Raw genomic sequence first — 24,625 nt, forward strand, 5'->3', positions numbered from 1 at the left:
ATTCTGTTCTAATGAGCTAAATGCTCCCCACATGAGTGGTTCCCTAAGCTTGATTGAAACTGAAACCTGTGCCATTAATATGGGGATACTCTCAGTACCTCCTGGGTCAAATGTCAATGTGGAAATTTCTCTTTTTTCTCTTTGGCATTGTCCTATACCATGTCATTCACTTGTAATTTTCATCCTTTCCCCATCTGCAGCAGAGCTGTCATGCTCGTCCTGAGCTCATTACTGATCATAATTAAAGGTGACAAAGCACATATTCTCCTGAGGCTGGTGCTCACGGAGAACCGATTCCTCCACAGTTCAGCTTTTATGAGAATCCCTGTGAAATCCTGTTAAGAAACAGCCAATATTATCTTCATGGTTATTTGTGGAAAATACTGTGGTAAAACTGCAATTCTAATAATGGGGGACTATAAAATACTGTAAGGAGGAACTAGGGTTTGTAATGGATACAGATCACTTCAGAACATTGTGAGTAAAAATAATATTTCTCTAAAGGTATGCTCTCCCTGGCTGAAACATTTCTTGAAACATACCAGCAGCCATATCACCCTGCAACTCACAACTGGTAGCCCACTGAAGCTAAGCAGGTGTGAGCCTGGTCAGTACCTGGATGGGAGACCTCCTGGGAAAAACTAAGGTTGCTGCTGGAAGAGGTGTTAGTGGGACCAGCAGGGGGTGCTCACCCTGCAGTCTATGTGGATCCTAATGCCCCAGTATAGTGATGGGGACACTATATTGTAAACAGACGCCGTCCCTTGGATGAGATGTAAAACTCTCCTGGATGAGATTGGCCCTTACCAATCATGACCTCCTAATAATCCCCCTCTATTTTTGGCTACATTACTCTGCTCTCCTCCCCACTGATAGCTGATGTGTGGTGAGCGTTCTGGCGCACTATGGCTGCCGTCGCATCATCCAGGTGGATGCTGCACATTGGTGGTGGTGGAGGGGAGTCCCCCTTACCTGTAAAGCGCTTTGAGTGGAGTGTCTATATAAGTGTAAGCAATTATTATTATTATTATTGTATGGTTTGTAAAGCTTCACACAACATACTGCGCTTGGCTCAGTCTTCTCACCATCGTTTCAATCATCATATCCCCCAGAATTCGACTCTTAACAACATTTTCTCAAAGTGTTTTTGCAACAGGTTAGCTCTACGGCATAACAAGAGTTTTTTGTAAAATATTCCCATCTTATTTGTGTACCCCCAGCTTGATCATTATCAGAACTGAATAGCCTGGCCCGTTTCTTTGCATTGAAACCATAGGTTTCACTTATATTATGGATGAAAAAAATACACTAAGTAATAAAAAAAATGTAGATGTAATAGTTCAAAATGACACAGTAGTAGCTTTGGTTGCACAATGGTTCTGTGAAATAGGTGCTGAGCCTCAGATCTCTTGATGACATCTGCTTTGTTTTGCAAGTGATAATGAAATGTACTGCACCGTAAAACTGCAAGAGTAAAATAGTTCAATAAACATTCACTCAACATCCTTTCAGGCTAGTTTGCATATTGTTATTTTTCAGTACGGTGTACTTTCAATGCAAAAACAAATTAAATTAGTGTTGAATTCTGCTTGCATAAAAATGCTCTTAGCTATAAATTCGTGAGTAGTAAACAGAGAGGTAGGCTGTAATAATAAAGCATGTTAATCTGCCTGTAGGTGGCAGCATGACCATGTGATTGAATGCTTCTGCTTTGCCCATTTGCCCTATCAGGTTTAAATACAGGCTATAAACCTGTTGATGTAATATAGAGTCTTAGTATCTCTGCCTGCGCATATCTTTATGTCTGGATTCTTTTAAAAATCTTATTCAGAGGCATCCTTGCTATGCAATAGTCTGATTAAAACCCTAACATCCTAGCACTTCTGATAAAAAAAAAATATTACTACAATAGTAAGTGGTTAGGAATTTATTTTCTATTTCTCAGCTTCTGTATTGCTGTTTATGTCAAGTGTGAGTCAGAAACGATTGAAATTCACCAAACATTAACTGCATTCACAAATATGATCTTGTGTTGCTCTTGGATTTAATATCTATAATTGTCTTTTCATTTGGAACGAACAATCATGAAAAAGCATGACCTGAGACAGTATTGCAACTGCTTCTTTAAGGCTTTTCTTTGTTAGGCACGTAATCATGACTGGTATTTAGTTTTCTTAATAATGAGATAAACCAATTTTCTTCTAATTTTGCTAAATCTTTTTCAGTCTTATCCTTTTAAAATGTTCTTTGAAAATTATACTGTTATTGTTTGAATTAAAGGTGTTTTGAAGTGGGGGTTGTGAATATTATTAATCACACTGCTGGAAATGGTTGTTGAGCTGCTGGTTTATCATGTCGTTGCTTTGCAGGCAATAAAGATATAGATCTGTAGACTCATGTAGCTACAGTATATAGTTACCTTAGATGATTTAAGGTATTTTCATACATATTTTACAAAGAAAATCATTTAAAAAAACATTTGAATATGCCCTGCATGTACAGTATGCTGTTTTCCAATTTCTCATCTAAGAGTCATTGTTATGTGGTTTTTTAATTTCAATATGGCACAGAGATTGTTAAACCAACTCTAATGCCCCATTTTTAAAGAATATTTATTATGTGAATAACCTGCGTCAATCGGAACATCTAAAAACCAGAGAAATGTACAAACCAAGATCCAGATGATTTTTGATTATAACTGGATTTATTTGGTATTAGCTCATGCCTGATTTCTGAAAATTGATCCACTTGAGTTCCAGGTGAAATCCGTTCCATTTTTATTATTAATTAATATTTCAGTAAGCTGTATTCTCAGCTTGTGTCCTGGCTGGCTGAGACACCTGCCCCAAGCACTGAGCTGAGAGTAAAGTGAGTCCTGTTGAGTATGAACGCCAGCACCCAAAGTGTGCGTGGCCATAAACAAACACGCTGACCGGGAAAGTGATACGAGCAGGCGTACTAGGCTGAACACAGCTCATTCTGACCTGTGGTGGACAAGTCTTTTTTTGCTTGCGAATCTACAGGGACTCTAAAACCAGCTTTAATTCATCTGTGATGCACAGTTTTGGCTGCATTCTAGCATTTGTTACATGTTGTGTACATTTCTCATGTCCCTGGCATGCACTGTTTCAGCAACTAGCTAAACCTGTAATTGATGTCTTTTACATATTATCTTGGCAGACTGGCTGGCAATCTTTTGTCTCTAAAGTGAGTGGTTGGGGTTTCTAAAATTCCTTCAATTTCAGTCTTTCCAAAACCAATAGATTGAGAGCAACTGTGTCTTTATTATGGATTAAAGTGTATTTATCTTGTTACATGGTTAACACATTAACAGTGCTAATGTTTAGAACATTATGCCCTTTGAATTTGCACATAGTTTTTCAAATATGAACTGCTCTATGGCCTTTCCTTAGCATGACCGAGCTTTAGCTTCATAAATAATAAAGACGAAAGATGAAAATCGTACAGTTTGGCTGCACTTTTCATTATGAACTTCACATCCACCAGCTCCAAAAAGTTCTTATAGGAAAACTTGTTCACTGTCATGAAAAAGGTGAAGAAGGTTAGCTATGGTTGTGTCTAGTGTCACGTCAAATTGACTCTGAAACTGTGAGTTGGGCATTTGGAACATTACACAGGAATTTATATTAATCCACTGTTCTTCTTTTTACCCATTCAACAGTAACTGCAGAAGGTAACTTATCCATTCTCTAACTTTACCCTGGAGCAGGTAGTCTACCAAAATGCAGCTTTTTATGTCTGTATCATACATTTTGTATTTTAATCATTACATTCAGCCAGGCTGTTAGATATTAGTTGTATGGCAGTTAATTCAAGTATGATCTGCTGTGCTATTGCAGTGAATTGTAGGACATATTCTAATTGCTATGTGGATTTAATCAATGCTAAGCAAATAATTCCTCCAGTAACAAAACAGTTGCCTAGATGTGCTGTAATGCATTCCATGATAGTTCATTCAGCTTTGCAATACCATTGCTCACAAACCTTGGCTTCAAATTCAGAGTACATTGGTACAGTAATGTTAATTATTCTGCTGGTTGATGCAATGAGCCTGTAATGTAGAATTGTGTTACAGATGCAATGCAGGGTTTTTCAACATATTCAACCAAACCCAATGACATGTATCACCCCTCAATGGTGTAGAACTGTCCATTTTTCACTTCTGTGCCTGTGGTATAAATATCTTTATATTCTTGTTTGACAGTCCCCGTCAAACCCTGAAGGATTCAGAAAACTACTCTTCAGTAGAGATTTTTTTTGCTTCATTTTGTGTTAAGTATTTTACAGAATCTCTGTTATTTTCATTCTTTTTAATAGGGAAGAGGCTCAGTTTTTGAAAAGCTTTTCCCAAAAGCAAAAGGAAGAGGTAACTTCCACACTGAACAGTACAAAGAAAGAAAGAAAGTGAAAAACTTGTTTATTTTTACTTTTCATGGAGGAATAAACCTTGTTTTGTTCCTTTGCAGTCTGTGCTCTGACGGTCCCAGCCCCTGCCTTTAAGAACACAAGACCCTTCATGTTGGACTCATGTTTCTCCCCTCTCTCTCCCTGCTATTAGTGTTTAGTTTATTTTTATCTTCTGTGCCAGCAGAACACCTATTTTCATTAGATTTTTAAATAAAATGTACCGTGAAGCATAACACAAAGAAACAAAGCAGCACTGTCCATATAAATATTAATAACTAATACAGCTGCATGAAATACATATTTACCCAGAACAACAGAGTAAACAGACAGGAGGCCAATGCAAATGAAAAAAACCTCTTCTTATGCTAATGCTGCTAATATATTAATTGATGCAAAGTTCATTCCTGGTTTAAAAAATAATAAGAAAAAAGGTCTATGCACTCCAATTAATTATTTTTAATCCATTTAGGACTAAAATGTAAGGCTCCTTCTGGATTTGAAGATAATCACAAAACATATGTTATTTTTCTTAATTAATAAAGAACCTGATAATACACAATAATATCAAGGAGCACAAAAACACAGTGAAATCACAGCATGTTTTTATCTTAAAATTATTTTTCCATTAAAAAAAAATTATCAACACATAGCTGCAATTTGCATGAACAAAGCAATTAAATAATTGGGAAATTAAGAATACTACAATAATTGAATATTGCTAAACAAGTGGAGAAATTACTTCAGTGAGATCTTTAGTTCTCTTTCCTATTATTTTACATTCCAATGCATTATTGCCATAACAACTAATTGCATGGAATTTTGTATTTGAGATTGGAGATGGCACTAAGCTTCTATTATTGTGTAATTCTTTAAGTTTGATAATAGTTTTCATGTAAAAAGTCTAATAGAAATGAAACTAGCACATTTTCAGTTTTGGTCATTACAAGTAAAAACTTTTCAGCTCTAGTCAGTTGAGTAATACCATACAACAGTGGTTTTGAGAAATTAATTCCTGGTACTCTTTTAAGGTGTTCCGTCTAAATATGAGGATTGCATCCACACAAATAACCAAAGTTTCTCAATTTTTAGAAGGCTGTTTCTGACAAATTTCCTCATTTATAAGAATGATTCATACTTGTACAGATGCAGAGGTTTTTCATTTTCCAAAGGAATCTGTTTAATTCTCTGCTACAGCACTTCTGTTTCTTCCTATATCCAATTTTGTTGAAAAAAAAACAACACCACGAACGCAATAGATTAACTGGGTAGGACTAAAACAATCCTGCAATAAGTAGTCTAATGTAATTCTTTGTGCAGATATTGCACATACAGTACATGTATTTCTCAAGTCAGGCAGTGGGCTTATGAAAAAAGGAAAAGGATGAAACCAATGAGTCTGGGATGAAGAAGACCAAAAAAGAAAGAGGCAGAAAGAAGTAGCAAGATGGAAGGATAAAGCCAAGTCGCTTTTTTCCCTCCCAGAGTCCAACGTCCGCTGCACTGTGGGCAGGGGCTACATCTCTGCCCTGCTGAAGCTGTACGAAGACTGGCACCTGAAGGACACGGACAACAGGCGTGTGCCCATCCGTCGGGCCCTTCTACACTGCCTGCACCACGCCACCAGCCTCCCCATGGGCAGGAGCGCCCTGATGGAGCAGGGGGGCATGCGCCTCCTCTTCCACACCACGCAGGTAAACTGCCCCCTCGTGGGACTGCGCCTGTCACATTTAACACGCCCAGATGAACGGCAGTTTCTCTTGACTGTGCTCTTGTGCTTCCAAGTTTCTTGCAAGATTTTATGCCACACCCATCAAAAGTGACTTTGTTTTGTTTCAGGAGTTGCATTCTCATCCACAGAAAATCTCAATTAAGTCTAAAAACACCCTTTTCACCCCTTACCCAGTCTTTCCTTTCCTCTGTGTATTCCACAACATTAAATCCTTTCTTTGCTGTTTTAGACAGCAGCCCCCTGCAGTGCAGTAAAACACTTTTCATAAACACAAACATGGACATACAAGTATTTTATTTTGTAAATTTAGAAATGTCAGATGAGAGCTGTGATGAACAGATCTTACAGAAATACACTGATAGATATTGGATAGATCTTGACTGAATAGTATCTTCTGTCACACATGTTCTGTATGTATAATTTTTCTGCATTCTGGCCCGTGTCTTTGTAGTGCTAGTGAGTTATACAGTATGAAGAATACGAGGAGCTCTAACCACTGTGTTCTTAAGTGAGTGACTTGCAATTCTTGCTTAGCTTTCACAAAGGGTGTTTGGCAGGTTTTCATCACTTCCTTCGAATTGGGCTGACTACTGGGGTTTGCTGCTGCTGAATTTTCCTGCTGAGCGCTGTCCAGGGTGCTGAATGGTGTGCAGGATTGCATAAAAGCAGTATAGACTCAACTATTGTGATATGAATTCTCTCCCAAAGTTTTGTAAACCTGCTGCGTTTCATCTTAATTTTATCATTTTAAAGGAAACTAGTGACACTGTGTGTTTGCTATATGCAGGAGGACACTGAAGTGCCTGTAGTAAATGCAAGAAAGTGGTATAATGGATCATTTAAACTGTGAGCATTTACTGTAAACTGTAAACCTATTTCATTGCTGGTTTGATTTTGACTTGAAATGTTTGATTTTATTTATGTAGTGCTTTCCTTTGGTTTTATATAATTAATTTTCCTCTGCAGTGAGCATGCACGCAAACATGGCACATTCTACTCTCAGAGTGATTTCTTTTGCTCATTCCATGTGCTCATAGTCTACCTGATGCCATATATACTCACTTTATTAACAGGCATAAATCAATATGATATGATGCTCTAAAACCATGATGTACAAGCAGGTTAACACTACCTTGACTTTGAGGATAGCTGGTGAAGTGATACATGAGCCCAGGGTAGAGGTATTGATTTTTTTTTCCAAGAGAGCTAGAGATTTGAGAACTTTGAGAAAAATTATTATACCTATATAGCACACAATACACACATACAGAATGCATACCCTTGTAAAAGCACACAAAAACGTATAAACCATTTAATCATAACTGATCTGTTAAAGGAGTTTTCATTCACAAGTTATGGTGCTTGTCAGTGCTGAGCTGCTCAAGTTGTTTTAGAAACCAAGGTGAGCTCTGCCGTGCCAGTAATCCTTTGTGCATCATAAAGTATCTCTGCTCACTACATATTTGCTGAGATGAGATTATTAGTAATTATTATTCCCATAGACTAGCGTTAGGAAACTGAAACAGACAGCATATTGTAGCTGTATTAGTCAAAATGAGCCATTTCAATTTATGGTAAAAACTCTTGAAAAATTAAACTGACTTTTTTGCTTACTGTTGTCTACTACATTTTCTGGAGTTGCAAAAGAATAAAAAGGCAATGAATCTTCATAATAATTGTCCAATAGCCAGGAAGATGGAGTGTAGCAAGAAAACAGTGTACTGTTATATTAAGTTACTATATATATAGTTATATATAGTTAAGTTATATTAAGTTACTTAATCAGGAACAATACATTTTAATTCTTCATTGAAGTTAAGTGCTTTGTTTTGTATCCCTGGTATTTTGATTTTATTAAAATGGATTGTCAAGGTTTTGAGCAGTAGTGTGTAGTAAGATGCACATTGCACTGTGCATGCATTTAAACAATGACAGAAAACGGATACAATTATAATGGGAAAATCTGCTTTTACCATTCAGACTGCACTTTGGCTCCTTCCTCATCTCTTTTGTATATCCTACTTTTTTTCATTGTCTTCCCTTTTCTATCATTTCCATGTGCAGTGCCTCCAGTTGCTAGTCCTAAATGGTGCTCTATAATTTGCAGGGATGATTTTCTGATGGATAATATAGCTGTTTCTGGTGCTTCTGCTGTTTCTAGGCCTGCCTGGCAAATCAGGCTCTGGAATCGTTGGTGATGTCCGCTACCCAGCTGATGAGGAAGTGCTACCCCAAATGCCCCTTTCCGCTCTCTTCTGACCAGAGTGTCTACAGCTTTCCCCTGCCTGGCAGTCCTCCCTCAGGTGCCGACAATGCACCATGCCCACAGGGTAAGACAAAGAGCTTCAACACCGTATCCAAGGTAGAACGGCTTAGTGAGCATTTTATCTACAACACTACATACTGTAGGCCATCAACCTTTACGTCAAAGACTGACTGGCCAGTAAATTAGGAATTCCTGGTTAACTGAATAGACTCCTGTGTCAGGCAATGCACGGGTAGACTGAAGAGATGAAACCACCTCCAGTTACCGTCCTTTGCCAAAGCAATCCCCACGTGACCATCCTGCTGAAAAGTGAAGGAACATACAGGGCAATCCCACACACCAATGGCCTTCACATCTCACCTGAAAGGGATTTAAACTGAATGAAACAGGATTGGATTGGAAATATTTCAGAACAGTTATGAAACATATGCTACTTTTTGCTCAAGCAGTTTATACTGCATGGGTTTCTATTATTTTGGTCAGTATGTTTTGGGAATTGGGAGTCTTGCAGTATAACGTGTTTATTTTATAGACCTTTCATTTTCCAAACTCTAAAGCTTAAAAAAGCTGAATATTAAAAAAAACTCCTGAAATAGATTACTTTGAAAACGCCTTTATGATGCTATTCATGAATAAAAGGAAACTTTTTGCATAGTCCCTAGAGGTTCTTGAAAACTCTTTGTTTCAGGATCACTATTTATATGAAGGCAAATATTATGAAAGACTAAACCGAGGTGCTGCAAAACAACAATGGGTTCTAAACCAGAAATATCTGAATACAAAAGTCTCTGCTAGGAGCAAGCACTGATAGTGTTCCTGGATAATCCTGCTAAATATCCAACTCTTCAACAACTCTGCTATTGTTTAGTACAGTGTTGATTAGTGATTTCCTACAAGATATAAATAAGCTGAGTATGTACAGTAAGTAATATTATAGAGGTGTCAAAGCCCTGGACAGAAATATGAGAACATTCAAGGTCATCACATGTGGATGGCAAGTCCCCAGACTCAGAACAACTTCAAACAATCCGATTTTCATTAGGAGCACCACAAAGTTTCTTCTAAATTTCAACAAGTCAACAAAAGTTCCTCTACCACAGAATAAAATGGCACTCTCTATTTTCAGTTTGATTACTTTGAAACGAGGATATCTACTTTCTTACCTCAGGGAAAACATAACAGGTATGACCTAACCCACGCTGCATAAAAAGCCATAGCTAATCAATTTAAATATTTTCAGGGCAGTTAATCAACATTGAATCCTTGCACTAGCAGGTCTAACTGGTTGTTACTTTGTTTCCGAAATACACGTACAGTATCTGTTTATTAAAGTGTCTTACTTCACAACTATCAGCATGTCATTCTGGGCAACACTGGCACAGTTACCCTGGCAACATAAAGTGATAAAGTCTGCAGATGTTAATCACTCTGTCAGCTGTCTAGCTTACTTCCCTGTGATGTGAAGTTGACTCTAGTAATAGAATTATAGAATCTTGTGAGCAGTAGGCTTCTCTGGAGCTCAGAAAACTAGTACCGATGTAATTTCCTTGTTGACTGTTGATATATTGTGCATATTCCCTTCTCATATTTGAGTATTACAAACCAAGCATGCAGAATGTCCCTTGTGCTTTATCATAGTGAACAACAACACTGTTTCGCTTCTATCCCCTCCAACCAAAAATACAATCTTTCTCTATAAAAGTAGGTAATACCCTAAATATATAAATAATAAAAATAAACCTATTTAGTGCTGATTTCATGAGACTATAAACCCTGAATATACACAGATACTTTAAAGGAACATACTGTAATATCTTTAGTGCTGAACAAAAGGAGCACCCTTAAGGATTTACTTTATGCATTCTAACCCTGCATGCAATCATAAAGTCAACCCAAAGGGCTACCATCAGCTCAACCATGAAACCAGGTCAGAGAGTCACAAGAAATTAGGAGGTGATATGTTTTAGAACTGAAAACAGAATGTGCTTATTTCCTAAAATAGTTTTTGGAGTCAGAAACTAATTACTCAGCTGTTTCATTGCAAATTACTAAAGCTCTGTGGACCTCCATAAAGTATATTTTTGGGGTCAATTTGTTACAAGTAATCAATTGATTTAAACAGAAGGAAAATCCCCCCTTCATTGTAGACTATACAAGAGAGGAGACTTTTTGACCCATTTTTTTTGTGAGTTGCCAGCAGCTGATAGATTACAAAATGATCATCAGCTTCAAGAGTGTTGCTGGGCAATCTGCACTAGATGCCTTTTTCTCTGTGTCTTAGATCAGCTGAGTAAAAAGATACCCTTATTGGTCCCTGGATACAGTAAAAAGCACAGAGCCATACTTCAAACAGAAATGTTACTCCTGCAAAGCTATTTTTGGTATCTGAGGCACATCATACACAGTTAATACTGAAACTAAAAACTGAAAGTGCTTTGTATAATGAAAACAAAAGCAAAGTACAATAATTAATTAATGGCGCTAATCTAGTATTAAAGTTTACATTCTTTTGTGTGGCGTAACGACACAATCAATGTCATAATCTTTATGCCAGAATTGATTTATATATTTCTGCTGCATAAATTATATGTGTCTGTGAACCATCTGAGTACAAAAAGTTCCTTTAGGTTATTTCCTGAGTTTTCTTGCCTGTGCAATTAGCTGTGAAATGCTACAGTAGCTATGCCTGAATCTGGAGGTTTCTTGACAGACTAGAGAGCTCTGTGTTTAAGGGCTGCAAACTGACAGCAACAAGAGTTTGTACAGCTTCCATGTACAGTAGTTCTGTCACCTGTTATAGGACAATGGGCTTTTTAACATCCCTGCTGCTAACATTCCACCGATTGCAGGGCTTGTGCAATAATGACCCTTCAAATTGAAATCTCTCCCCGTATCCTTGGCGCCAGGAGGCAGATTGAAGTGTGGCTTGTCATGGATCATTCTGACTTGCTGAGGAAGATTTGCATTTCTTCTGTGATTTATTTTTTTTTAACTTTTTGATGTAACCTTCGCTTTGCCCTCTGCCTCCCCAGTGGGTTTCCCAGGCCAGCACATTGAGCCAGCATGTTTTGGCAGACAACATGCTGAATCAAGCCATAACGTTACAAGCAAGATTTCTCGAAAAATTATCCGTCTGGCAGAACAGTGCATGCTAATGCTTGAGCCCTGGAAACAGGGAAGGAAATGGACCTGCAGAAAGCTCAGAAGACTTACTAGCACAGTAAGTGCCCATTGATGCAGAGCTGAGTTCTCAAGGCTTGATTTCTCTCTACTTTCACGTAATAATTGATTTATCAGTTGACCCCTAATGTACTGTACATCAAAATGATTGCAGATGATGTGCACTATTTAGTTGCATCTAGATAACTCAAAGTTAAAAAAAGGTAATCTGGTAAACTGCAGTGATCCCTTCCTGAATTGTGGCTAGGGCGTAAGAGAAATTATTCCGCTAAACTGTCTTTTATTACTTTGCACGGCAGTCCTAATCAAGTTTTCATACTTGGGGTGTTTTCTGATCTCTGTTTCAGCAGTGCCTTACTAATATTTAATTTAACTGCTATTAGTAGCTTACAGCTGCACTGAGCATTGCTTTAGCATTACAATTGGTCATGCTTAGCAGCAAGCAAGTAAGTACCAGAAAGAGGTTGTGTTTTGGAGTAGTGTTAAGTTATTTAAAATGGTCTGGGACCTTCACATTTATATATTTCCCTTCTTTTCTTTCTAAGATGGTGACGTGGAAGAGGAAAGTGATGAAGAGAAAAATGATGAACTGGAGAGTAAGGAAGAAGTAAGTGATTTAGGTATAGGATTGGATTCCCAAACTTGTCTCGCACAAAAGGCAAACACAACATCTTTGTAGAAGTCTTACTTTTCACCGTTTTCCTTCAAAGTCATCTACCATTCCAAAAAAGGCCTGCATCAACAGGATTCTGCAAAGGAAGGTTCAGAAGGAAACTCCTTTGCTTGGCTTTTCGATATAAAACACCCCTTACCCTTTATTCAGAGTTTTGCAGTCATCACCATTCTTCCCCATCATCACCGTCAGAGCTGCTCCCTGGCTCATTCCCCTAATTGGGGGTCAATGGCTGTGTTGTTGTGGCAAGGCTGTCATTGTCTCAAACAGATTGTGGATCTGATCTGTGTTTGGTAACTGTTAAAGGAATCACAATGCCAGTGCACCTACTAGCTGCAGTTTCTTAGCATTTTGTTTATGATGGGTAGGTGGGTTGAGGGCTTTACTTCATTTCCCAGTACGAAAATGGAAAAGCCGTGCATTCGTATGATTTATTACTGCTATTCCCTGGGATGTGCTTTATATTTCATTACTGTTATTCTCAAACATTTGCATTTTGTCTTTCTAAAAACAAACATTCAAGCAAATTCATTTAATATGGAAATACTTCTTTTTTCACTAGTGGTATATGAGAAAAAATATACTAGTTTGCCTCATTCACCATGCATTATGTGTGAACTCAACATATAGTTCCAGTGGATGCAATTTTTTGCATTGGAAAGGTCAAATTGCTGTAGAGAGTGCAGATCAGTCTGTGAAAATGTGCTGTTGAGCACAGCAGTGTGCAGCTGCTGTGTGCACTAGCTTACTATAAATCACACTTAATGTATAAGAGAGCATGCCATGCACACAGTTTCACATATTTACACCTCTTCCTTGAATAAATGGCACGTGATGTCCTTTATTATTACTGCTAGTAAATTCCAATTGTGTTTTATACGATGACAGTTATGGGAAAAAGCAGCGTCCTCTAATGCTTGCATATTAAGGGTTTTGATTAGTAGGGATGATTCAGAAGAATTACTGCTGTCCTGGTATCTCATTTGCAGGCCCTGAAAAACTGTATTATGTTTGGTTTCCCACCAAGACTGAGACTGAACTCAGAACTTTGCCTTCAGAGCTGGAATAAACAAAAAACAATTTTCCCAAATAGTACATTACAGTACTTTGGACAAACTGGTAAAACAATACAGCTAAATTTTACCAGGTTACACCAACCTTTGAAAAATGTACTTTCAATTACATGCAATATATTTCAAATTTAGTTATTCAAGAATGTTTCATGACTTCCTGATGTGGCAACTGGGAAGCAACTGTATCGTGTACGTGAAGCTGCCTGTCAATATTTAGAGGGAAAAGACCTTCTGGACAGTGGACATCAAGAATAACTTAAATCCAAGTGACTTAAGGAAGATACTGTATCAGAGGATGGAAAATGAATTATTTTGTAGTTTCCGTGCAGCAGGCTCCTGTCAATGTATATACAGAAAAATCTGAGTTGTTGAAATCTGATGTGTTTGCAGAAACACAGATTCCCTTGACGTAGCCGAGAGTGCTGACACTGTTACGAAAGCCGTATTCACAGTAATTCCAGTAAAATAATTAAATGACTAATCTGTTCTTTTCAGAAATGAATATTCACATGGATACTCACATGAGCCCTCTGCAGACCCAGCTCACATTAATTTAATAACAGTTGCTCGATGCCACATTAATCAATGCCACTGCGGCCCTCCCCTGAAAGTCACAGACGGGGGAGCCAGTCTATTCCACTTGTTGCTTCTCCCATCATATTTTTTACACTTATTTGCCTGCTGTCTGATTTTGCCATGGGCTATGCACAGCTATGTTCGAATACGGACATTTCTGCATGCTTTCGCGACTGCGTACTGATAGAGATAAGAGGGAAGAGGGCGAGGCTGTCACAGACAAGGAGGCCCATTCATCATGAGTTGTTTTCTTCGAGGGAAACCAGCAGGGCGTTCTGCTCCACGAGGTTCTCCTGGGGTAGCATGCTGCTTAGCATTGGCTTCTTCCGACGGAGGTGGCAGACAGACAGTCTGCGGTGTTTTGTCAAGCAGTCAGTTATCCATAGCTGTGCCCCAGCTTACCTCTGACTGCGTGGCTGCTGGAAGCAGTCCCTGCTGAGTCTGTGCCTGCGCTCTTCCCAGAGCTGAAGGCTAGTATTACAGAACAGGTGGTGGGAGGGGGCAGTGGGCTGCCAGCTTTACAGTAAGTGGTTGTTTGTGATTGTGTTGCGATCGATATTGGAAATGGCAGGGAAGAAGGTGTCTTGAATGCATGCTCACTGCACACGCATTCAGCCTCCGTTCAACAGTAAATCCTGCTGTAACCTATCTGTAATTATATTGACATTAATGGCTCTTTTCCCTTATCTTAATCCCCATTAATATGTAACATTTTATTTTCTTTTTTAAGCCCCGATGTTGTGGTGGTATCTTTTAGAGCAGCATGGTGTTGTGCTGCTAGTACCTCACAGCTCCAGGATCCTAGGTTCAAATTGCTTGTTTCTTTCTGGAGTAAAAATGTTTGCAGCCCCTAAATGGAGCTTGAGAGAACCATCTTCAGTAAAATAAAATAGTTTAAATGCAGATTTTAGTCTGGATTAAGATCTCTTAATGAAAGTGTTGTTTCAGAAGAATCTGCCTACTGTACAGTATGTGCCCACATACAGTACAGTACTATTGTAGGTTCTGTTCAAAATAAGCAAGATCAGGTAAACTGTTTTTTTACCTAACTCAATTTTCTGAAGACAAGATGGTTTTTCTTTAAAGAGAGCTGTATGATTACAAAATATTCAAGATTGTTCTATATCTATATCTGTATTATAAGTTAATAAGAGCTAAGGTCTATTAAAAATGTCAGTTTTAGTTTTTAAAGACTGGAGGTGTTGGAAAGCAGTGAACTGTCAACGAATGCCATTGTTTCCTTTGGCTTGGGCAGGATGACGACTTGGAGACAGATTTGACGCTGTTGCGCATGAAGCCGGAGCCAGATCGCACCCTGGAACAGCTGGGACAGTATGTCAGACTGTGTCCAGAGCTGCACCATGACTTCAAGGTAAACCTCTCTCAAAACAAATCTCTGTTTCATTACAGCCTCAGAAAAAAGGAGTTCTTCGTGGTCTTGTCGTGGGCTCCGTTGTTGTTATAAGGTTTTGAGAACTAATACAATTGAGAGCCCCTCTTGCTCAGTTGGCTGCTAGCTATTGTTATTGTCCTAAAATTCCACATAGTCACAGAAACAGCAGATTAAATCATTCCAGACACTTAGGACTCTCTGGGGAAAAAGGAGCCTCCTGTTTTCCAGTTGAACAAGGATTCCTGTTTCATTTTTAAGTTTGGAGAAATCACTTGGGTTGATTTTGCTGATACCCTTGAGGAATAGGAATACGGAATTCACATTCTCTTGCAATCTGTGTTGATGAAGACTAACGAGATTGAATTCCTTTACTCTGTTTGTTTATGACATGCCTTTCAGGCCAGCAATTATTTTGTTCATTCATTTTGAACCTTATTAAAGGGAACAATATCCTTTCTGTAACATGGTGACCTAAGCGGAAAACAGAACTCTAAATGAGGTTTTAGTAGTATATTGCTTTGCTGGTATAGCAAACCCTGTTGACTCTGATAGAATTTGTAATGAATCTGGCCCTGACTTGAGATATTGGTATCAAGGATTTTTAACTGTGAAGCAACAACTATAAGATTGGGAAACGTTTCCTAGAACACCCAGTGCTTCTGTGATTTTTATGTGTTATTGTTACAGACAAAACTGGATAACAGCGGGAGCGGATCAACAGTCATGCTATGTAGATGTCTCTGACACATGGTCATCTCATTCATAAGAAAAAGAGAGAAAAAACATAAGCTACAAGTCCACAATGTTAGAAAAGAGCATGGCTAGCATTTTAGTTTCATAGGTTACTGACTACAAAACTCAGATTTTCAAACTAATCTCTACATTAAATGTGCATATTCTTTTTTATTTGTAAAACTCAACAGATGATACATCTTGGGTGTTCTAATACATTTCTACACCAAAGTACAATACATTTCTTCTCTTCTTTGAGTGGGAGGTGTGGCAGTTATTATTTTGTCTGTATACTAACATCTGTCTACAAAATAGTAGTAATACAGAACAATCAAATGGAAAACTTGAATAGAAAGTATAAACTGCTGTGGGAGTATAATACATTTTGGTCCAGCAGAAAGCATCAGCCACAGTAAGATCAAGGAGAAATGCAGGGATGGGTTAGACTTTGCTTTCAGAGACTGGGACAATGGTCACACTGAGATGTTACAATGGACAGTATTTTTAATGTGCTGGAATAATCTATTTTCAGGAAGTGATAATCATGATTTTTTATCTCAGGTACTTGTCACTAAGATCACTTCCAGTCTTGTCACACATTGTGTTTTCGGGACAAATACACCTGATTTACAGGTTGTATTTGTTATATGCTGTCATATTGCACCGTATAAAAAGGGGTAACAAAGATATTTGTCACGATTGTAGTCCCTCCCCCTTAAGGGTGCTCCGGCTTGTTAACCCTGCCTCCCTATAAGAGCCAGATGCTCACTCTGTTCCGGGCTCTGCATTGCTTTCTGAACCAGCTGCGCCTGGGACCTAGAGCGTCTGGTTCCATTCCCCCTTTCCCCCCAGACCCCTCACCGGATCCTGCTCTGGTTTTTAACGTTGTTTTGTTCGTCTTGGATTCGTCTGGACCTTCGCCTGCACTGGACTTCCTTTTGGACTGTTCACCTGAACCACGCCCCCCGGAGCACCTTCGTCACGCCCCCCCGGTTCCTCTACCAGCCCAGTTCCTCGTCTCCCCCCTGTGTGTGTTCACTCCCTTCCGGATTGTGTCCTCTGCATAGGGTCATGAAAGACACTTCGTAACAATATTATTCAGCTTTTTTTTTTCTTTTTAATAAGAAAGACAAAGGACTATAGTTCTATAGTTCCGGTTTGGAGTTCTTGATTTAGTGATATGTGTGTGAGAGTAACTCAAAAGTTGCCTAATGGGTCTTCAAGCTTATTTCAGCAAGTTTTAAACCCACATAATTTTTCTTCATAATGAGATTGACTATGTTTCCCTAACACTGTTAATATGTTTTACTTAGAGACCAAATGTGAGCCTTTGTGAAATAGCACCCTCTCCATCGAAACTGCTTGAGTTAAACCCACAGCGATACTCCTTCGTCTCGCGATGAGTATAAATGAATAGAAATGTCAGCGCGCTCTGAGTTAATCTTCCTTAGCTGCATCTCAGCGAGCCTGGTGCCACTGTTTTAATTTAAATAATATCACTTATGAGATTAACGGCTGGCATTGAAAAATTTTGCCTTTCCAATTAATTTATGGCTGTCTTCCCCAATGCAATAATTCAAGTTGGCGTGAGACAGCATGCAAATGAAATGATTCTGGACCTAAGCATTGTAGAATAGAGATGGACTTTACATAAAAAGGTGAACATTCATTTATTCCTAAATATCTGCTGATGCAATCATTGCGTGAATTGGGGTTGGGATCAGGAGGAAAGGTATAAGGCATGAGAAAGAGTTTTAAAGAAAGTTGGAAAGTAATGTGGGGAAAGTTAAAGATCATCACCTTGTAACATGAGGTAAAGTTTTAAGCATCAGATAATTTTATGATGTATTATGTATTAATGACTATGAAAGAAAAAAATCTGTAACAGTTTATACGAAACTAATGTATGTTCACTGCTGAGATTTATAACTGTAATTATGCATAAGCCTGCAGTGTCTGGGACATTCTAATGCATCTGATAGACGAACTGGGATTACTTTAGTGCTTACAAGCCTTTCACTTAATGTGAATCCAATCTTTCACAGTTTTATCTGCAAAACAGAAAATGGTGTGAACAAGTAAAAGATGTAATTGGTTTTGTTTAGATTCTTCAATTTTGATATGTTGACTAGACATCGTTTGTATCTAGGGTGTTAGCAGGATATCAAAAAGCTCTGAGAATATTCAGTGGGTGTCCATGTTTTTAGTGATTTTTAACTATTAGTACATTGTTTCTCTGAAGCAGAATAAGGATACTGCAGAACCTTTTCCTAAGTTATAAACTGGATCTCATGCTGAAGGGCACAATCATTCAAGGTAGGACTACATTCTAGATGGGATGTCAGTCCATAGTAGGGCAAGCACATACTGTACAGGGACAATTTACAGACACTGATTAACTGAGCCTTTCTGCCCAGTGGAAGAAAACTGAAGCACTTGGCAGAATACATGTACAGTAGGCAAAGAAGAAACATGCAAATTGCATATAGACAGATTCACAGTCAGATTTCAAACCCGGGACCCAGAGCTGTGTGCCAGCAGCACTATCATGCCACCCCCTAAAGCCCTATTGTCATATTTAGAAGCTGTTGTAATATGGCTTAGCAAGGGGCAAGGGTGGGGTTTGTATAGAATTTCTTCACTTGGAAATGGCACTGTTGCACCTGCAGCACAACTCAGGAAATATGTGTCAGTTCTATATATAGTTTATATTTTAAAGAAAGACAAGAAGATTCTGCTTAAGTTGATCCCAGTTTTACTTGTAATACTAAATGTCAATATGTATTTAACTTTGGTAAATGATTTAAACTTAAACCCCCACAAAAAATATAACAGTATTTTAACATGAGAGCCCACTGTAACTTTTGATCTATGTGGGATAGATGTTAGCCATCCTCTCTCAATTTCCTTGCGTATTTTGTATATTGCATGAAGAACCCTGGAGACTTCTGAACATGTGTGAATGCAGACATCTTTTGCAGCGCTTGTGTTGATTGAGCACTGAAGTGTCCCCTCAATCATTTTGTGTGGAATGGAAACTTCATTTGGGCCATTGACTTGCTCCATTCATTGCAACAAAAGTACACTGAAATAAAAATTGGAAAGCTAATGTCCTGAGTTGGGAAACCAGCTGAGCAGACCATAGATCTCCTGATTTAGACAGATATCTGTTATAAGAATAGGTGGCAAATGGAAGAGAGAGAAAAATAGCCCTAGAAAACTGCTGTTTTGAATCCAAGAAACCAGAATTAAACCTGAAACACCTCACTAAACAGCACAGGTGTTAGCTATCTGAAATCTGAGTTTGCATGAAGACAAAGCCTTCATGCAAACTCATGCCTGGATGATATTTTAGTTATAAATAAAACCCTGATTTGCAATAATCTGCTGCTGAGGTGGGACTCGCACAGTTCGAGGTCTGGTAGAGCAGGCGGAGGTCAAAGCGTGGTCCAGGAAGCGTGGTCAGAGCAAAGTTGGGGTCAGGTCCAAGGAAGTGCAATAAATCACAAGGGGATCACAAGGTCCAGCAAAGCAAGGGTCAGAACTAGGAAGACACAGTAGAGAAGCACACAGGGGGAAATTCCTGGTCAGAATCCTGGAGAAACAAACAGGATACAGGCCAAGTGAGCAGGGAAGTAAAAACCAAGGATGGTCCAGGAACAAGGTACAGAATGCAAGCAGGGGTCAGGATACAAAACAAAGCACAGCTATTGAACTAGCTAGAGACTCAAGGGGCTCAGAAACAAAACCCTGTGACAGAGCCCCGAGCCCTTTCAGATCCAAGTCTCTATCTTCTGAGTCACCTGGAGCAGGCATGGTTGTAAATGGTCTCCAGGTGATCCAAGTCTCCTGTAAATTGGTTTCTGCTACAACTGGTGCCGTGAGACAGGTTGGACAGTGATGTAACTGGCTACTGTGTCAATGCTATGTTTGTATTATTTCTCTTCATGGTTCACCTGGTGACATATGGTCACTATTGAATGAAAAACAAGCACCTATTTGATAAAACACACATCAATCTTTCTGTCTGTTTACATTTGGCCCTTCTTACACCTAATTTTATGGTTCTTCCCAATAAGGAAGAATGGAAGAATTTGTTACTCTGTTCCTGTGTTACTCGTTCCCTGGTTGCTGAGTTGCTGTCTTTATCCATGTGTACACTCACTAGTGCTTGTTTTGGATTCTTGACCTGGCTTGTCCTGACCTTACTATTGGAGCTCCTCCTTGGCTTACAATACTTATAGTATTGTACTTATAGTGCTCAGGCCCTGGCTTGCTCTCCCTATTAAGCTGTGGTTTGCCTGAATTCTCCACCTACTCTGATGTTTGCCTCTCGCTTGGACTCCTCCCCTGACAAAGGTCAGCCTCTCCTGTCCACTACAGTAGCAGACTTAACAGTGACAATAGAATATCATAATGACAATACAATAAATCACAGTAAAATCATGGTACAATCATGATAAAATCAGATACGGCAAGCATATATACTGTAGGTATGCCAAAGCATTACATAAGCTGAAGGCAATGATAAACTGTGAAATGTTCTTTACGATGGTAAAATCGGATACTTCTCCATGATAGAACAGTGTTTATTTTAAAAAGGTAACACTCATAAAAATAGACTAAAAATACATGATCTCTTTTTACCACATACTGTAGTTGAAGTGGCTTGGCTGATGTTGTAGTGGTAGTTAAAGGATACAGGAATATTTGAGCCTAAAGAAGATTCCCTACATAAGCCACCTAATGCAACATCATAAAGCTCTTGGCTTTTAAAAGAAGAATGTTAAAGTATGTACTGTAATTAAGTACAAGGATATGGGAATATTTGTAAGGTGACCACTTGTTGTAATGAACTTCCTCATTTGGCCAAGCCAAGAACCGACAGCTATGAGTGCACAGTCTTGACGTCTGCCAGCTTGAGTTTTGAGAGGGTGAGTTGCTATTTCGGTTCTAGAAGGTGACACCCTTGACCTCTTCTTCTGATTTGGGGGAATGTTATACCAATTATGCAAGGCAGCTAAATGAATATTTCAGTTCCACTTACCTGCTGGGAATCCTTAATGCTTAAGATATTCTGAATGTTCTGTCTATCGGATGCTATAATTGAGGAGCCTGATCAGTTCTCAAGATCAAAGTAGTTGTTGCATGTTGCATGTTGTTGAATGTGTACTTTATTGTGTCATATTATTATGTCAGAGACATTACCAGAAACACTAGGTGAATGGTTCCTCAAAAGCAGTGCTAGTTTCATTATCATTTATTATTGTCTTTTATTGGAGGAAGGCAAATGGTTTACAAAATTGTTTTAAAAGCTCTATATTGTTTCTCAAATTAGAAAAAAGTGGAATGAGTTTGGTTGATTTTTTCTTTAGGTCTTTGTTGTGTGAATGTGTTTCATCCAAAGGACTAGATGAATTTGATTAAGTGTCTACTGAAACTGCTGGGAGTTTAGCTCCATTTGTGATCACTGCTCCTGCTGGTCTCTATCAGGGAAATAGCAGTAAAAGCACTTAGTCTATGAATTTCTGTTAAATTGCTGGTGCTTGTGTAATTATATCAAGCTCTTATGAACTACTTTAATTGACTGAGCACTTTAATCTCATTTATATATAACAATGGTGCAACATATTTAAAGAGTATTTGCATTCTTTTGAGTCGTTAAACCATTAAGGACTTTCGTCTGGAGTCCATGTTTACCTCAGATCTCAGCTGGACCCTAGCCGATAGCTGAATGCGCCAGGAATTCCAGCTGGCTTGCCCTGCCACTTGTACTGACTTGGGTGGGAAACCTTGTGTTGGCCAGTGAATGTTGTGTCATGTGAGCAGTGAGCTGTAGGATTTTCTCTGTAATTTACAATGATGTTAGCCAGTAACAGATGTGGTAGGACACTCAACATTTCTTCAGTCAGTGGTAACGCTCTGATGCTCTGTGGGCTTGGAGTATGTCAAATGACAGAATGGCTTGAAAGTATATACAAGAAACTTCCCAGCGCTGGTCAAAATATGAGGAATTCCCAGTCCTATGAATTAGATGATTAAATTCCCATTAATCAGGAGCACATGACAGGTGTCCATCACCTTCCCTGGACAGGACAATCTCTAGATCCCAATTAGAATGGATTGGAGCTCTGGTGGAACTGAACACGGGTGGAGCTTGTACTCAGGTCTCGTACTGTTTATAACGACCGTCATTAACTGAATGTGTACCTAAAAGAGAGCAAGTGCATTGCATTTTCTATTTCATATGTTTAGCTAAACAATTTAAGTGGATAAAGAAAAAAAAATAAGGAATACAGATGTTATTTAGAGGGTTATAGTGCAATACACAATTACATATTAGACATGCTTCAGTGTATTTCAGAATAATTGCATTAATGCCCTGTGTGGCCTTAATTCAGTATTTCACTAAAGAGACACTGTTTTTAAACTACAGGATCTCGACTCAGACTCAGAGGCTGAGGACAGTTCGGATGAGGATGGTTTACTCGATACGGAATTTGACCCTCGTCACCAAGACTGCACTGGCGACAGATTAGCAGAAAGGAGGCTGAGATGCAGTGAGGCTCTGCGGACACCTGAAGGCGCCTATGATACCCCCAGAAAACAAGGAGATCTCCAAGAACAAAATAAAGCCTCCAGCGCAGAGGGAGGCAGTGGAAAAGGAGTGGCCCAGCTGAACGCCCTGGACGTCCACAGGCAGTACCTCAGCAATGGAGCAGACAGGCAGGAGGGCCGCAGCCTGGTCGACACACTCCTGGAGAGGCATGGAGCCACCATTTTCCACCACGATCCTCGGCTCTATGCCACCACTGCTGTCAACACCAAGTCCATCGCCAGATACTCCGTTCTGGCCTTCCCAGACTTCTGGGGCCACCTGCCACCACCCTACAGGCAGCCATGTGCGGAACGGAAGGAAGGAGTTCAGAGGTATTCGTTTCCTTCACACGCACTACTCCTCTTAAACGGAGAGAAATATGTAGGTCGTAAAAGAGCTGTGAAAGAATGTCGGAGTTGAAAAACATTTGTAATATACGCGATGCATTTCGTATGGTAACGTTAACATTTCTCTGGTTAACTACTAAGTCATTGTTACCTGCTGAAAATATTATGATATTTAGGAGTAGGAGGTCCTATTGTAGGGATAAACAGGGATGGTGGTCCTGGTGAAATTCAGTTTCATAGTCCACCTTGAACCATCCATTTCTTAACATGTGAAAAAGAATAAAATTAACATGCTGACTTATTTAATCCTTTGATTCAGAAATCATTCGGGAGGCAAAACTTAATAGCCCGCATCCTTCAAGGATGAAGGCTGGTTGCTTCTGACTTGGATTGATCAAATAAAACTTGATGAATCAACCCACAAAGGGGCAACGTTTTTTTTGTGCAACGACAGAAGTTGAGCCAAAATGATGAAATTCGAATTTATGGTCAAGACCAAAAAGACATTCTTAATTAAAACTGTGAGAATGAGAGGTATAAGCAGTGAGACCCAAGGGAAGCGATCCTCAAAGAGAATAATGTGTGCGGAAGGAGTTTTCACTGTGCCCCACAGTGAGAGTTACTCTGAGATTGGTTTCAGTGCTGTCTTTTTGGGAGAGCTGAGAAGATCAATGGGATTGCAGCCCTGTAGTGTTTCCCTTTGACTGCTGTGAAGCAGATCTCAGGGGAGCTATATACCAAGAACTGACTCAGTCTGGCCATCTACCAAAAAAATTCTCATCTGAGGCAGAGCTTCTGTAGATGATCAGGGGTTAAAAAAATCAAATCTTCTGCTTTTCTTGTTTTTTTTTTCTCTTTTTGGCTTGAACAACTCTGCTGCTTCCAAAACCCACTGTGCAGAGGCATTCATCATGTCATTACACAGCATTGATCTGAGTCTGGCACAGCCTTGGGACAATTGACTGAACTAATGTCTGAATTTTGACACCAGCAGTGACTCCTTTTTTAAGTGTAGGGACTGATACACATATACAGCACACTGACACCACCTGTCAGGGCTCAGATCACCTCTGACTCATTGACAATGAGCATTTTGAAAAAGTCACATTTTTAAAAGCTGCAAATATATTATTACTGAATGTAAAGAACCATTGGAGTGACATTCGTGTGCTTTACAGTGAGCCCATTTGCGCGATGGTTCAGTATATGGAAGTGTAACCTTGGGGACGCCTTTTCTTGTCATGAAATGATGGTGCAGACAGGTTTACGTCTTTGGACTTACATCCTAAAGGCTTATTTTTGTGTGTGCCTTGATGTTTGTATGAAATACAGGCTGAAGCTCGCAAAATGGTCTAAGGCTTATAAAAAGCATTGGAGATGGTTATGGGTCTGATAGGTTGGCATGCATCATTAGTACGACAGGCACATCTTAAATTTTGTAAACCATTTTAAGATGTTTTTTAAATGGCATCAGAATGTATTCTTGAATTTTTTAATTAAAATTATTATTAAAATGATAACATTATATACAGTAAGAAATGTTATACATTCTGTATCTCACCTTTTTTACTGCGTTTGTGTCATTCCACAGTAGCCACGGGGACATGTAGCTCTTCCCCAAACGAACGCA

The 24,625-nt window shown here is 39.0% G+C and overlaps 1 protein-coding gene across 4 annotated transcripts in view; it reads left to right on the forward strand.

The window, feature by feature from the left end:
• LOC102692475 (cytosolic carboxypeptidase 4) overlaps window positions 1-24,625 on the forward strand; it is a 180,030-nt gene that overhangs the window by 27,427 nt on the left and 127,978 nt on the right. For all 4 annotated transcript variants that reach the window (XM_015343419.2, XM_015343420.2, XM_015343415.2 and 1 more), the window contains exons 7-11: window positions 5,911-6,119; window positions 8,319-8,487; window positions 12,149-12,210; window positions 15,181-15,297; window positions 22,487-22,980. In XM_015343419.2, the coding sequence (XP_015198905.2) occupies window positions 5,911-6,119; window positions 8,319-8,487; window positions 12,149-12,210; window positions 15,181-15,297; window positions 22,487-22,980 (1,051 nt within the window). The remainder of the gene's footprint in view (window positions 1-5,910; window positions 6,120-8,318; window positions 8,488-12,148; window positions 12,211-15,180; window positions 15,298-22,486; window positions 22,981-24,625) is intronic.

The sequence above is a fragment of the Lepisosteus oculatus genome, chromosome 5 (genome assembly GCF_040954835.1).
Source record: "Lepisosteus oculatus isolate fLepOcu1 chromosome 5, fLepOcu1.hap2, whole genome shotgun sequence".
NCBI classification, from domain to species: Eukaryota; Metazoa; Chordata; class Actinopteri; order Semionotiformes; family Lepisosteidae; genus Lepisosteus; species Lepisosteus oculatus.